This window comes from Centruroides sculpturatus, unplaced genomic scaffold, assembly GCF_000671375.1.
Source record: "Centruroides sculpturatus isolate CEXI.00-Female unplaced genomic scaffold, Cexi_2.0 scaffold1131, whole genome shotgun sequence".
In the NCBI taxonomy this organism is placed as follows: Eukaryota; Metazoa; Arthropoda; class Arachnida; order Scorpiones; family Buthidae; genus Centruroides; species Centruroides sculpturatus.
The window spans coordinates 183,049-200,021 of record NW_019385379.1 but is presented as its reverse complement, the minus strand read 5'-3'; the positions used below and the strand labels follow the sequence as shown (position 1 = coordinate 200,021).

Here is a 16,973-nt window from a genome sequence, read left to right as displayed (position 1 = left end):
TGTGTCCTTACTGTATGTTGTTCTCAACATCTGGAAATCATTAAATGCAATGTTTCTTCTTACCCCTTTTAACAGAGAAAAGGGAAAGGTTGTCAATGACCCCAACCTTTGCCTATTGTCACTGTTTAGTGTTCAGTATGCTGCCTCCATTGACCTCCTGCTGACCACTTACTTCTTTTCGCCTCCTAGATTTATTCATCACCCATAGAGGGCAGTAGCACTCACTTTGGGAACCACTGATTTTTTATCATTGTATAATCACAATGTCTGTTATACAATTAGAAAAATAAATATCAATAAAGTTTACTATTTTTGCAATAAGATTTGATTTTAAACATGATGTTAAATAATAAAGTAACAATTGACAAAAGTATTATAAAAATAGTTTGCAAAATTATTTACAGAAATATTTAAAAATCAACATAAATGTCATATGTATAATTTATATCAATTTTCAATACTTTTGTCAATTGTTACTTTATTATTTAACATCATGTTTGAGATCAAATCTTATTGTCAAAATAGTAAACTTTATTGATACTTGTTTTAGTAATTGTATAATAAATGCTATGATTATAAAAATTAATGTTTCTTTTTTATTACTAATAGAAAATGAAATAAAATTAAGACAAATATTACAGAATGAATATCAGTTATAATAAATTTATTTCTATTCTTAATAATAAACAGCTCCATCTTAATCAGCAACGTTACTTAAATGTTAGTTTTAAAGAATCCAGAAATTTATTAATGATGAAATGTTTTTTTTAGATGTTTATCTCATCTCTAGGCCATCATTACAGATTACAGTGTAATTTGAATAATGAATACTTTTTCAAATTCAAAAGAATAAAGAAGACAACTAATCTTTTTAATTATAATGATGATGTGAAGATGAGATAAATGTCTAGAAAACAGCGTACTTTCTTCTCACTATAGTTATGTTCATACCCCTTTGTTTAATACCGGATCATCATCATGTATTTATACACTGTATTGTCACCATAATGTAACAATTAGATCATTTTTCTATCATTGCGAAAAAAACTTCTACTAAAATTGAAGATAAACTATTTCATGATTTCTCCAAATTTAGAGCTATTTGAAAAAATGTTTTGTTCTAAATAATTTCTATTATTTTGCATGTTTTTATCTGTTTTGTTGTAGGGGGAGTGGCATATATTGTCTTCAAGGCATTACCAAATTTAATGTTTAAAAATAAATAAAACATAAAATATTTAATCATGGATAAATTTCCAAATTTTTTAAAACTTTAGCATTTGAATTATCTTGCTAATAATTAATTATTTTTATAGTAATAATAATTAATTTTATTTGCAATAATAAAACATACAAAATTTTTCTAATTTCTGTTATTAAGTAAATAAAGGATAAACAACAATTGTACCATAATGTTAATAAAGTTTTATTAAATGGTTACACTTTTGTTACTTTTATAACATTAAAATTTATTAAAACAAAGTGTTATCAGAAAAAAAAACTTGAAAATAAAATGTTTCATTTATTGAAGAAGGAATAAATTTATTAACAGTTAACATTTTAAACTTCAAATACAGTTATTGATCTGTAATTTGGAATTACTTTGTATATTTTGTAATCCATTGGTTGTGTTGATAAAAGGTTTTTAGCTGATATAATCACAACAGATTTGATATATCTGTATGTTAAAGTTACAGAAACAAATGCAAGAATGTAGAAAAATTGCTTTAAAAATGTTGTGTTCAGTTTACTTATTTATTAATTTCTCTGCTTATTAGCAGTTTTATTCAGTATTTTTTCTATTTCAGTTTATTATTAGTTTATTTAGAAAATGCTTAAAATATACTATATATTTTATATAACATATTCTATATTATTTACTAAATGTGAGGTCTTTGTTGTATGCTGCAGTCATTTAAAAGCTGATAAAATTTAATTAATATTAAAACTGGAGTAAAGTTAAAATATCATTACTTTTAAAGATTTAAGTGAAAAATAAAAGCTTTAAAATTTAGAATTACAGTTAAGTCTACTGTATACAGCACCAAATCCTTATCTGGTTTGCTTAAGAGAGCACTTTTTCAAGTTCCCAATTTTCTCCCCTAAGTTTTAATTAGCAGGCTTTCTGCTAACAGAGTACCAGATAGAAGAGCTGTCCATTTAAATGAGTGCTGTGTTGGGAATATTATTTTGAGCAGCAGTCCACATAGGGAGCACTATCCTAAGGAAGATTTATAAGAGTCTACTGTTAATCTTATTGTTCATCACTGCCCAGTATTCATGTATTAAAAACTGACCGATGAAAAGTTTCACCAAATTTCAACCAATACTATAGTGTAGAGAACCCTGTCACCATATGCCCTGGGCAGTGATGAACCATAAAGCAATTACATATTAAAAAGGCACCCTAAAATATATATGAACACACATCACATACCTTCATCTTGAGGAGGACAACCAGTGACCAAGTTTTGGAGATCACATGATCATACTTTAAAGCAGTACTGTATTTGTTTTTATACTGTATGTCCCATTAAGAGCAATATTCCCATCTTTTCCATTATCAGTTAGACCTCCTACTGTGTTTTTGGAAAGAATGGAAAGTACTTATTCGATGAAACAATAAAATTGATGATATAAGAAAGGAAACCAATATGAAAATACAGTAAAATTCTGTGATAATGATTTTAATATTTCCAAGTTTTTTTTAAGTTACATACGAGCTCCTAAGACATGAAAAAGTGGAGAGAATTGAATACCGTTAATAATCCTCTGGATGATGACTATGTTGGATAAAGGAGCATGATGTAACAATCCTAAGAATGCTTTCTTAAGGACACCCTACTGTATTTATTTTAAATTATTACTGTTGTAATTAACCAAAGTCAGTGGCAACACTGTTGTCTTGTTGCTACTTGTTACTCAACCTGTTGCTAGTTGCTTATCTTTCTCTCACTGTGTTGTACATTGTTATTACAGTTTGTACAAGTGTACATAACTACATTTCTTAATTTGAATAAAACCTTACTATAAAGTCAAATATTGATATCCTCTGCAACAATTACAAATTATTAAACTTTATAATTTTTTTCATTTATTTTCTTTTTGTGTAATATAATATATTTGGTAAAATTGTTACTTTCATAGAACAAATCAATAGTGAGGATTTTGATAAAAATGTTTGAGATTTCTAAACATAATCTCAAAAACTAGTCCAATTATATCTGTATGTCCTCTTATAAGTAGTTAGTTATTGTGAAAATCGATAAAAAGAATCTAATTAATAATAAAAATTTTGCTCTCAAGTGTCGTCATAGCTTTTTAATGAGATATATTAAGTTTTTAGGCTAATCCAATAAAGTAATAAAAGTTAACATTTTTTTACTATAACATTTACATTTATCTGGTGTGGTTATCTGCTTTTTATTTTAGAATCTATAAATTCATTTTTATTTCTCTTAACTTTAAACAATTTACTGCCATTCTTACTATATAAGAAGGTAGTTTCTTTACAGTTGAAATTAAAATAGTGTATATTTGATTTAAGATTCTGAAAAATAAATATTTTTCAATGAATCATTTAATTTCTGAAATTTTTGATGGTTGTATATGAGAGAGAAAACAATACATCTTGATCCATGCAAGACAATTGGGTTTTGAATGATTGTAACATAACACTTATCCACTCATGTCTTCAATTTACCTTGTTCAAAATCAAATAGTATTTTAAAAAACTTATAAAAACTAATGTTTAATAATCTAACTTTGTTGTTTAAAACTATGTAATGATTGGATAAATTATTTGACTGCAATTTGAAAAATTGTACATCTATAAATTCCCACTATCATCCATCTATCTGTCCTTCCTTAATCTTGAGAATGGAGTTAAATAGATGAAAGCTGAGACCAGATATGGAAAGATTAGGGGCAGGAGGCCCCAATCAACTATATACGAACTTCCAATGCAAACTGGAATTCACGTTGTTTTAATTCAAAAATTTTCCCTGAAAGGAGTTAGATAAATGACAGGAGAAGTATGATATACAGTACAGGGGCAAGACACTACTAATTTGAGGTGGAGAGCATATATTTTAAATAAAATAGATTAAAAATTGCAGCCTGGCATTGTGACAATGTGACAATAAATAAATCCTTGTATTTTATTGAATAATGGTTATTTTCATTAGTTTTAAAAATTGAATTTTTATTGTACAAAACAATTATTGTAAAAAATAATTGTTAATCAGCAAACATTATATGCTTTGTCTTAGTTACACAATCAATTTTGTGCCAATTCTGAATGAGTTATGTATCTTTAAATTCTGTTTTGAAAGAACTTTAATTTATAATTTTTTATCATTTATTACATAGCTTATTTTTATTTAGTATTTACCATTAAAAAATATTACAAAATCATTTATTTGCTTTTGATTAGTGGAAAATAAAAATTAACTAATTGAATCAAAAATAGATGACTTATTGAATTGTATTAATACTAATGGAAAAAAAAATGATTCTTTTTACTTCCTTCCTTTGTACTACTAAAGTCTTGCCAAATATGTGGGACTTATGCCAACTGTTTCATTTTATAATCCATTAATTTCATTAAATATTTTGATAATGATTATCATCAAGTAGAATGAATAATTCTATATCATCATCTTTCATGTATCTAAATTACTTATGCTTAATAATTATAGTGAAAATAGTATAACAGTAAATAAAAAGTTATAAATATTTTAAATGTTTAATAACTATAATATTTTTGGATTATGTATTAGAATATTATTATTATTATTATTATTAGTTTATTTAGAAAATGCTTAAAATATTTAAATATTTAGTATGCCTGTAGCCTTCAACAGGAAAATCTATACAGTTTCTGATTTATTATAGTTATTTTTACAATTTGATTGATTGAAAATTAACGAAAACTAGGATAAATTTTCAAAATTTATGTTAATCATTCAAAATATGTTAAAATTTACATTTTTTTTTTTTAAATCAAAGTATCAGGGAAACCAAAATTGGTTTGTAAATGCTTTATATGAAATTAAAGTTAGTTTTATTTGCATTTTTGACAATGATAGATTATTTAAGTTAAAAGTAAGTCATTAACCTGCTTAAAGCACGATTAAGAAAATTAGTTTTTTCCTGTTTTTTTACTTTATCAATAGCTGAAAATATGAAAGGTTTAAAGACTGATATTAAAAAATCTGAGAATATATTATTGTAGTTGATAAGTGAATTTTTCTAATTTTTCCCTTTACATTACAATTTAAAAATATTATTTTTGTTCTTATTTATCTCAATTTTACAATAATGAAAACGTCTTCACAAAAATATTTTTATGTTATATAGAGTATTTTGTTGTTTATTCAAATTATTTTTATTTAAGATGAAATTAGGTAATTGTCAATATACTTTTAAATGTTAAGAGTTAACTTTATGTAAAATTTTTAAAAGCTTATTTTAAAATTTAAAGCAATGAAACTCATAAAGTATATTATAAAAACTACTTAGTTTTTGTAATCATAAAGTATATCTTTGTTTTTTGGTTTTTGATTCAAATCTTGCATTAAATATGGATATTTACAATCATGTTTTTAAAACAGAAAAGAAAGCTCATTGCTTCTGTAAATTACACTATTTGTCTATTTAACCAGAACTTAAAAAGAGATGCTAATTCACTATGTGATCTCTAAATTATCACCATTCCTATGAAAAATGAGACTTATGGATCATATGAGTCTTGAGAGACTGCAATAAGCTGACCTATATAGCATAGATGATGTATGAGTGGTTCAGTAGGTAGTAAAATTCTGAGCATGATGAATAAAAAGAAGGATTTATACTGATAAAGGACAGATTGTGGGAGCTTGGAGAGGTGATGTCTCAATTTTCCAAATGACTGAACTGGTTAGTTGTTTGAGAGCCACAATATTTAAGTGTACCAGAACTGGCATTATAATGGTTAAATTGTGACCTGACAGCAAAACTCAAAGAACAGTGAAATGTTGATGTTAAAGATGTGCATTAGGTTTGACAATTTGTAAAAGTAAACAGATATAGCATAGATATGGCTTGCCATACCTCCTGAACAGGCCCGCCGTAAGTGGGCGTGCAAGGCGTGCACCACACGCGGGCGGCACGTCCAGGGGGCGGCAAATCGAGCGATCGGTCACATAATATTCAAAGTCATTGTCACAATACCCACCCTACTTATAGCGTAAGAAATGTTTTCGCATGGAGAAAAAACTCCGACCGGCGCGCAATTACTATATTCTTATTTATATTATAGCGTTAACAGCGCCTCTATTGCCATTTATCAGAATTAAGATGCAATGCGAAACGTCTTTCGGCAGGTTGAGCCATCCGGCAGCGCCCGAAAGCCAAGTACCAATAGTCGTGCTATATGACAGAAGTTGACAGGACTGGCGAAAATAGGGAATCCCCACAGAGCTTCCTTCTCAATTTGTACTTGTACGCATTCGAACAGTTCTATCGCATATCAAATTGCAATTATTTTGTTAATAATTCTTCTGACATGGGTCTAAGTATAATTAATGATATTTTAACTTGGTTAGTATTTAAATCTGAAGCTTAAAGACGATTCAAGTAGTGAAACAGACATTGACGGTATTGATTTGTTTAATGAAATCAATACTTTAAAGTTGCATTTTCCAGAAAACCAGTCTAATGATCCACAAACCCTATTACAATATCTTTTTACTAATGACTTAATTAATTTCAACATTTCCGAACACAGCAATAGCACTAAGAATATTACTTACATTGCCGGTTACAGTTGCATTTGGTGAAAGGTCCTTTTCAAAGTTAAAAATTATAGAAAAACTATTTAAGGTCAACAATGCACCAGCAAAGACTAAGTAATTTAGCTGTAGTTTCAATTGAATATGAAATCATCTTAGACAGCTTGGATACAAGAAAATTGATAGCAGATTTCTCAAACATAAAGGCAAGAAGAGTTCAATTTCTGTAGATAAATATTTATATGGTTTTACACTTAAGTAAACAAAAATAACTTAGTAATAATAAATAGTTTCTTTTTGTAAAGTATTTATTTTCTTTTTTCACACCCTTATGAGACAACACTAAAGAGCCTTTCTGGAAAGCTCAGCGTAGTTAGTTGTAGTTAAACAGGGGGCGGCATAATCGGTATTGCACACGGGCGTTCAAACAGCTAGCAGCGCCCTTGCTCCTGAATGCTTTAGACATCTTGTTAAATCAGTTCTATGTTAGATAGCTGCTATGCTGAGCAATAGTAGATACAAGAGGAGGGCTATAAGCCCCTTCCACTGCCAAAAAAAAATTATAATTTATTTGTTTCAACATCAAAACATTTGTAATGACAAATATGGTTTATCAAACTATTCACAGTGCAATTGTTGTACGCAAATTAATAAAAGATACTACTTGTTAATTAATTATTTAAATATTTTAAATTTTTGAGTTAGTCCTCTTTTGAGTACTTTTAGATCTGACTGGTACAGAAGGCAAAACGAGGTCCTACAAAGTGTTAAGATGGTCACAATTCAGTGATCACTGTGTATAATAAATAAAATAAGTATATTTAAGCTGCATTATTAGAGCAGCTGTTTATAAATATTTGCAATGAAACAGTTTATATCATTCTTTTTTTAAAAAGAATGATATAAACTGTTTTGTAAAAAGAAGCATTTTATTTCTTAATAGAAATAAATAAACGGTATTCTGTATTCATGTTAAAATAAGTAGATTCAGCTGATGCAATCAGAACTTTTCTTCTCACCATGAGTGCATTTTTACATAATGTTCTTTCATTTTCTCTGCTGGTTGAGCCACCCATTGGTTACAATAAAATCTTTTTCTCCTAGTTTTAGCTAATTCTGCCACTTTATGATGTATGTATTTAGAGCTCATTAACAGGTGCATTCTTAACAAAAACATTGCTAAACTAAAGCTTCAAAGCACAGTAAGTAGAAGTTACAGATTTGAGTTCTGCTCTGGCTTTATCTTTTCATCCAGAATATTCTAAATTATAATTTTTTTCTATCTCTAATAATAATTAAATTTAATACAAGATGGCAGCTTAACTACTTATATTCGGTTCAAATTATACAATAGTTTTATAATTAATTAGCCATATTATAGCCTGATTAAAATCCAATGGTATTATATTATTGCAGTATTAGATTGGTGCAAAAAAAAAAAAGATTGTTGTGTTTGTTAAAAATGAAATTACAGTTTAAAAATAATTTTTATCACTCAAAATACATTTAAAAAATTTGGATGTCTTGAATTATCATTTCGTGCAGGCAGAAATCAATGACTATCTTCTGTTGAAAATCATCAATTCCTATCTACATTTCTTATGAAATTGTGCTGTTCTGTACCATCCAAGTATCACATTCTAAGTAAGCACAAAATATATACTTGGGGTTTTCCAGAGTGCTGTGTGTGAATCTTTTGTCTGATTGCCTTGAAATCCAATTGTTTGTTTGTTTTTATTTTTGTTATATGAATTTAAATAAGATCAATTTGTTTTCTTTTCTTCTTTAAAGTAGATTTTTGTTGTCATTCTGTTTTGTTACATTTTCTTTTTCTTATTATAATTCACTTAACATTTTGTGATAAAAATGATAATGGTATGCTAAAAGATCCAAACTCTTAATGTGGTTTTCATTTTAATGTTTGTTGTTGTTGTTGTTTTTTGCCTAGGCAGTTTGGACATATCTGCTAGTATATGTATATAATTTTGATATACACTGATGTTTTCTTGCAGCCTTTTTTTTCTTATACTTTTAGAACAAAAAGATATGAATCAAAAAATAATAATAATTTAATTAACCTAGTTTTTAGTAAAAAATACTCTATTTTGTTCTGACAAGTAAGTACTTTGACTGAAAGAATTGTCATGTTCTGAAGTTGATTTTATAAAGATTCAAAAGATTAAAAATAAATTTTTTCTGGTTTATTATCTAATTCAATTGTTAGAAATTATTAGATAAATTAATTTTTTATATAATAAAATAACTGAATTTCTATTTCATTTAAACTTAGAAATGTGTTTTTATTTTTAAATATTAATTAATTGCCATTTTCTTTGTTTTACAGAGAACACTTGGGAGATATTTTGATGTCACTTTTGCAACAGCAAAACTTTCTCCAACTTTTATTAGCAAGGTAAATTGATTGAGTTGTTTATTAATATTTAAAAATTTTGGAAAATTATGTTAAAACTTAATTTTAATTAGCTTTTCCAATGCAAATTATTTTTGAAATTTATTCCAGTATTGAACTCTTTTTCAAATAAAATACTTGAGAATTAGTGTAAACTAAGTAGTATTTATAAAATTAATTGTTTCTGTATGATACTACTAATTATTTTTGAAATTTATTTTATCAAATATTCCTTAGTCTGTTATTTATAGCTATTTTATTTTACTACTTCAATTTATTTTAGCTGTTTTTGATGTTTAGATACTTTGTTGTTCTACTCTATAGTCACATTAGTTTCAATGATTTCTTTGCTACTAACAAGTGCTAAACTTTGTGGGCTGCAATTTNTTAAGTTTGGTTCATATATTGTATTTAATATATAAATAAGATTATCCAAAAGAATGAAACAAAATGATAAAGCATAAAAGTAGTTAATAAAAAAATTAAATTAACTTTATTGTTTAAATAAAATCATGGAGAAACCAGAACACTTTTAAACAAAACTTAAGGGTATGATGAATAGTTCATTGACTTTGACCTATTTAATTAATTAGGATTTAGATTTCTTTTTTAATCATTTGATAATCATTTCTTCACTTATTCTCATTCTTATAAAAATGTGCAGAAATCTGAAAATAATTTTTATGCTTTTGAAGAAATAAAAAACAAAGTAAAAAGATATAAAACAAAGATTGTTCTGCATTGACTGAAAGTTTTTATATTGTAATTATTTGCTTTTTCTTCTTTATTAATATATTTTGCATCAATAGAGTTTTCTTATACATGCTACTGATGTATTACTTTTAACATGTATGTTGTTTAGTCAGTTGGATGTAACTACCTGTTAGATACCTTAGCCGTGCTGCTTAGTTGCTTTCCTGCCTTTGTACACATATAGCAATTTTTAATATTAATAAAACAGATTGAAGTTGTTATAAGTAGACAGCAGATTTTAGGCAAATGCCTATTTTTTCCCTTTGCATATACATGGCTAGGATTTTGTATGAACACTTTTCATGAACATTTAGACCGAAACAATGGTATTTTATAATGCCTAAAAATGTTTATTTTGACATTGCTGCCTATTTTTGCCTAAAAAACAAAGTTTAGTTTGTTTTCATATTTTTAAAAAGTTTTTACTAATTTTTCGTTTCATTTTCTGCAAAGATTTACTTTAATTCTTAAATTAAACTGCTTAAGTTTCATTTTTCTTCTGAAAATGCAATCAGACAAATTCATTTTTTTAAAAATTATTATTGATTATTTATATTTAAATCCCAGTGAATGCATATCCCAAGCAGAAAAAATTAGAATGCAATAATAACAGAAATAAATTACACCCCTTGACACAATTTTATAGTAATAAAGTTAAAAATATACGAAATATTTTAAAATAAATGCTTTTATTTAATAAATATAGCATTAGAGATGCTTTATTTGTCATTTTTAGACAGCAGATTTTAGGCAAATGCCTATTTTTCCCTTAGCATATACATGACTAAGATTTTGTACTAACTACTATGGTGAACATTTCTTTGATATCAAAAAACTTCTGGCCACTTTACTGGATGATGCAGTTTGTGTAACTAAAGCCAAGAAAATTTTGAATGACATTTATGTTCAGAACAAGTTGGTGTACATCGAGTGTTATTTCACATTCATTGCAGATACTATTACTGCTCTCGAAAGTAGCGGGAAACCTATATATGAACAAATTGATCTCCTCAACAGAGCAACCAGAAACCTTGTGATGCACCAGGCACTGCTGCAAAACAAGTAAAGAAAGAGTGCTTCAAAAGAGACTTAGATTAAAGTGCTTGTTTGTTATGGCTGATATTTTGGCAGGAAAGAAGAGCAAAATGGAAAGTAAATTCCCAGTTCTTCTTCCAAGGTTGAAATACTGTCCATTATCTTCAGATGTGAAATGCTTTTTCTCTGCATATAAATTAATTCTCAGTGACAAATGTTGTAACTTTTCTATTGAAAATTTGGAAAAAGTGCTTGTAATATATTATGAAGCTAACTATGGGAAACAGAGCAAATAAAAAATGTAAAGATAATTGTTTGCCTACTTTTGTGGGTGCATCATTCTGAATACATGCATTTTTGTTTGGAATACATACGTTAAATAAAAAATTCATCATCCTGATAAGTAGGTTAATTGTTCATTGTGCAAATTTTGACCACCTATTTTTTGTTTATAAAGCCTAAACGATGCAATTTAAGAGCTTATTTTAAGCGCCTAAAATGCCACTTTTAAGTGCCTAGATGTCCACTGTCTAGTTATAAGTAAATAGTTAAAATATGTTTTGCTAGAACTTTTATTTTTTTATAAGGAAAATAAATAACTAAATTTTATATGCAAATATAAATGTAAACTGAATTTGTTTTTTAAAATTTAAGTCTATTAAAATTTTAGTTTTTTGTAAAATTCTTAAGTAAAATTGTAAAGAACATTTATTATATTTATTAATTAGAAATTCCATTGTATGAAACAATATTATTTAATTTGGTGATGGCCAACTGGTACCTCAGAGGCAAAATCCAGCAACCTTTTGAGCCATTTCTTATGGTCTGCATAGTGGGTCTGTTTTTCAGTTAGAACATGCTGGTAGGCCATACTAGCAGATAACAAAAAAGTATTGATATGTGAGAAACCAGATTAGTATTTTTTTGTAAATTAAAAAGGAGAATTATTTTGTTTTAACAAATTCAACAGAGAAACTTTGCAAGATTTTCCCACCAATAACACGTTCTTCATGAGTGACACATTCCAATAAAAACTACTCAGTGAAGGAAGTCTCACAAAAATCAGAAATTGGACTAACCACTAACTCCCTGCATGATCTTACTAAATTTGGTCATCAAAATAGCAGGGGGAATAACCTCAAATAAAAAAAGGGGGAAATAGAGAGTTCGCCTATCTATTTTTTGAAGTGTGTGCTCATCCCCACCAAACTCCACCGCCAATCACCCACTCTTTCCACTGGACCTTGGCCACTTTGAACTAATGAACAATTGATTGGACAAAAACCATTGTGGATTTTATTCTTATGAACTTTGGGATTCGAGACTCTTTACTAAGACTCATCATACAGTAACTAAGCGAGAGACCCTCCTTCCCCTCTCCAGGATGTCCAAGCCATCTGGCAATCATCATAAAATCCTGTTATTTATCAACTCATGTATGCAATTTTAATCACTCTCTCTCATTTTGATGCACATTAAGACTCTCCTTTTTATTTTGATTTTCTTTATAAATTTTTTTTCCAGTTAAATGTGTATTGGAGTGCATTATTTCTGGTGCACTGTCTCTTGACTTCCTCCTCCATATCAAAGCTGTTCATTCCTTCATATGTGACCACTTGCGTGATAATTATTGGAAGGTTCCTGTGTGCCAAAAGTCACAGGTGGCGTCAGTCCTAACTTGGGAATTGCTAATATAGCCGTCACAGTGCCACTTAACGGTTATTTGTGACCGTTAAGTGGCACTATGTAATATTGGCAATTGTTCAGTAAGAAAATTTGTATATATTCATATGAGAAGTTTGGATGACTACTGGCATGAATTTTATCATGTCAGTAGTCATCCAAACTGGACCAATTGGAACTGATGTAAAAAGCAAATGGAATGAGAACTTCCCTTTTCAATGGAAGCCATCTTTCTATGAACAGATAATACTGTCTGGTAATTCTGTTTCTGCTGTTTCTTGTCAAGAAGCAAGATATGGAATCTGCTAATGATAATATTTTGAAAGGGAAAAGTAAACTTGGGTACTAAAAGGACATCATTTAGCAACTGACACTTCTATAAATTTAAAACTAGAAATAAGGAAGAAAGTGCAGACGAATTTAGAAAATATTGTAAACACTATAATATAAATATATACTGTATTTTGACGAGTATAAGTCGCACTTTTTTTACTACTTTTTGGGACTCAAAATCATGGTTCATCTTATACTCGACAGGTAACCATTTTTACAGTGAAATTATCTACAGTAGTGATCCACTCTAGGGACCAACCTGTGCAGTGGTCCGTTAAGTAGATGGTTCCTCAACCGAATGGCTAGAGTACCTAGATTATCAGAGTACCGACACACGAGTCATCGCAGCCATGTTCTGTCAACTGTCATCACATGACCTCTGAGTTTACATTAAGAAGTAATGATTATTTCAGTTTAATAAAGCATTTTATTTGTTTTTTTATTCAAGAATATGAGGATGGATGAATTGATAGACTGAAATAATTGTCATGGATGGTACAGAAGATGAGGCAATCTATGAAGATTCTGATGATGATAATTCAGTCAATACTTCAGGAATTCAAGAAGAAAGGGATGATAAATCAGTCATTAATGACGTCATAGATGTGTTCCTAATGGGTGTAATTTACCGATAGCAGTGATTCAGTTGAAGAATTTCTTGGCCATTATGATTAATAAAATGCATCTTTGGACAATTCCATTAAAAAAGTTTTTTTCTAAATTTTTTGTCTCAAAATAGGGGTGCGTCTTATACTTGACAGCGACTTATACTCGTCAAAATACAGTACATTTATAAAGAAAAAATAATAGTACTAAATGCTACTTTTTAGTCATTGTTATATTTTCTTAAAACAGAACTTTATTTTTAGTCATGTTATAAGTATATCAGCAGTTATTTTTTTTAGAAAAAGAACATCAGTCTAAGCAAAGGTGCGGAATATGTCTAATTATATGAATAATGATCAAAGGAAATGAAAGCAGTTTTGGGGAAATTTGCAGTAAAAATAATAATAATACAGCAATAACTGCAAAAACATTACAGTAAAATGAAGTATCATCTCAGATAACTGTATAGACATTAGTTGAGAAACTGAAGAAGGAAATTTGTTTCTATTTCTGAATTCTTTTTGACACTATTTAATGGGTGAAATTTCATGTCAACTCAAATTAAAATAAAATATTCACTTGTTCCAGACACAAGAAATTTGCAGTTAATGAAGATTTTAAAAACTTTTTCTGACTAAATAGAGATTTTACCATCATTTTATAAACATTGTTAAAATTGACCACTGCTACCTTAATCCATTCTTTATCTGATGGTCTCAATATTAATTGAAAATTGAGTTAGTATGTGTATATTGTAGATATATATTTAAATTTAAATTTCATTTTTTCAGAACAGCATTTTATTGAAGTACAGAGTTATGTAATGCAATGATAGTCTGTATAATAAAGTTTAATATGTTGTTGTGATTCAGCAATGATTTAGGAATTTCATTATAATTTATATAATGAAGTTTTATCTGTAATATATTATTTTTAACAATGACTTAAATGATCTTATTTTGTAATTCTTAAGTGTGTAAATGCAGACAGATTTCCAAAAGTTCATTTTAATAAGTGAATGAGTGAGACCAATGTAATAACTTTAAATATGTAAGATATATTTATTAGTAATTCTAATGATCTTTAAAAATCATTAGAATTCATAACAATCATTTTGTAAATAAAAATTTACTATAAATATTTGTGTGATATTTTCATATAAATGATTTTTAAAAATCATTTATATGAAAATATCACACAAATATTTATAGTAAATTTTTATTTACAAAATGATTGTTAAAATTTTAATGAAAATACTTCTAATTTTATAAAACAATTTTTACCTTAAAAGAATTTGCCTCCAAAAATACTTACTACTTAAATAATAGTAATTATAATATAGTGGATTAGTTTTATAATGTTTCATGTTTTAATTACTCATTATCAATCAAACATACAAACTGAATTTTTATGCAGTAAAATCTGTTCAAAATGGAACCTGTGTAAAGTGGAAACCTGCCTAAACCAAAAATATTCTCTAGAAAAAGGCAAATTTCTGTTAAATTTTACCATAAGTCAAAAACCTGGACAATGCAGAAAATTAAGATTCGTAGACAAGTAAAATTACCTCCAAGCATAATGGTTACCACAGAGCATAACAAACTATATTCTGAGAACAATTTCAAACCTTGTCAGAATAACAAAAGGACAGGTGACAAGGGGACATATGGATACAAGATCTTTGTTGACATTAGTCTTCAAATGAACAGAATCAAATGAGTTTCTGAGAATTGAGTTTTCAAGAACAAGCAATGTATGTAATACATAAAAATAATAAGAATAAAGTAACCCCATGCTGCCAATTTGCCATGTACAGAGTAACTAGTAATTACTTAGTATGCTTAGTATTGATTATTTAAAAACAAGTTGATTAAAATGTTGATAATTACAAAGACTGAAGTAAATTATTAATTAGAATGTAAAAATTTCTCTAGAAGCCATATTACAGAATAACTTGATTTCTGTATTCTGTAATGTGATTAGAATTTGCATTGGCAGAGTGAGATACTACTTTTGGTACTTAAACTAGCTTGTTTATTGTCGTGTGAGCTCATAACAATTGCATCTGAAAAATGTTTGAATACCTAGCACAAGTTCTTAGGAACTACAAGAACTTTTTGTGATTGAATCCATCTTTAGTTGGAATTGCTGACCATTTTATTAAAATTATCAATTTGTTGCATTTACTAAGCTATATTATAATACTTCTTAATTGTTTTGAGCATTATATTATTATATTATACTTTTTTATATCTGATGTAAATACATTAAAGTAACCTGTAAGTTAATAAATTAATTTATATTACATGTAGATATCTAACTATCAAAGAATGTGTTTTGTATGTGGTATTTTTATAATGTTATGTATTACAAGACAATCACCATGTACTGTATATCTTATTTTTTTTTTTTTTTAATTGTTCAATGCATCTTTAAAGTTATTTAGAGTAAGTGTAGATTTAAAAGTTAAAAATCAAAAATAATTTAAAATTGATTATTTAAATGCTGTGTATACAGTAGAGTCTCTATAGTCTGTCACATCCAGTAATCTGACACTCTGCTACAGGGTGACACAAATGAAATTTTCATGTTACCACTCAATATACGTGACAGAGTGACTGATGTATGTGTACACTGTCAGTCACTAGTTGTTTGTTGCATGTGAATTTTTTACCAAACAGTATGTAATATACAAACAAAAAATCCATTAATCCATCAATCTGCTGTAATCTGATATCCACTGGTCATTCCTATATATATGTCAGATTACAGAGATTCAACTGTTAACTGATATTTTTTGATAAAAAATTTTATAAACATTTTCCTTTTTCTGCAAAATTTAGAAAAATTATAAAATGGTAATAAAACAAAGTTTTTAATATATTTGATTCTGACATAAAACCAATTTTCTATGTTCTTTTAAATTAAAATAAAATACATAGATGAAATTAATTTAACAGAATGGTTGCTAAATTAAAAAACAAGAAAAGAAAAAATTTTACATTAAAATAACATATTTTGAAAACACCAATTACAGTAGAGTGTCGTTTATCCGAATCAATTGGGGACTGGGGTGGTTCGGATAACGAATCATGTACGAAAAAATATATTAATTTATCCCATGTTGAAATTTCTTTCCGTTGCGTGTCGCTTCGCGTTGAATTTTCGTCGATGTTAAGCCTAACGAAGACTATTGTATCGTTAAAAATTATTTTTTTATTTTGTACAAACAAAATAAATTTATTGAAAAATATAAAAACAATAAAAAATTATACTTCAGATGTTAATTTAGTATCAAAAACGTAAAATATTTGAGTAGCCCGAGAAATAGCCGAAGATTGCAGCGCCACAGCACTAGCGAAAATTTAAATTTGCCGACT

At 27.7% G+C, this 16,973-nt stretch overlaps 1 protein-coding gene across 1 annotated transcript in view; it reads left to right on the top strand.

Annotated features, from left to right (window-relative positions):
• The window catches only part of LOC111638333 (cardiolipin synthase (CMP-forming)-like), a 58,048-nt gene that overhangs the window by 21,909 nt on the left and 19,166 nt on the right, over positions 1-16,973 (top strand). The window contains exon 6 of the mRNA XM_023384027.1: positions 9,118-9,186. Within this exon, the coding sequence (XP_023239795.1) occupies positions 9,118-9,186 (69 nt within the window). The remainder of the gene's footprint in view (positions 1-9,117; positions 9,187-16,973) is intronic.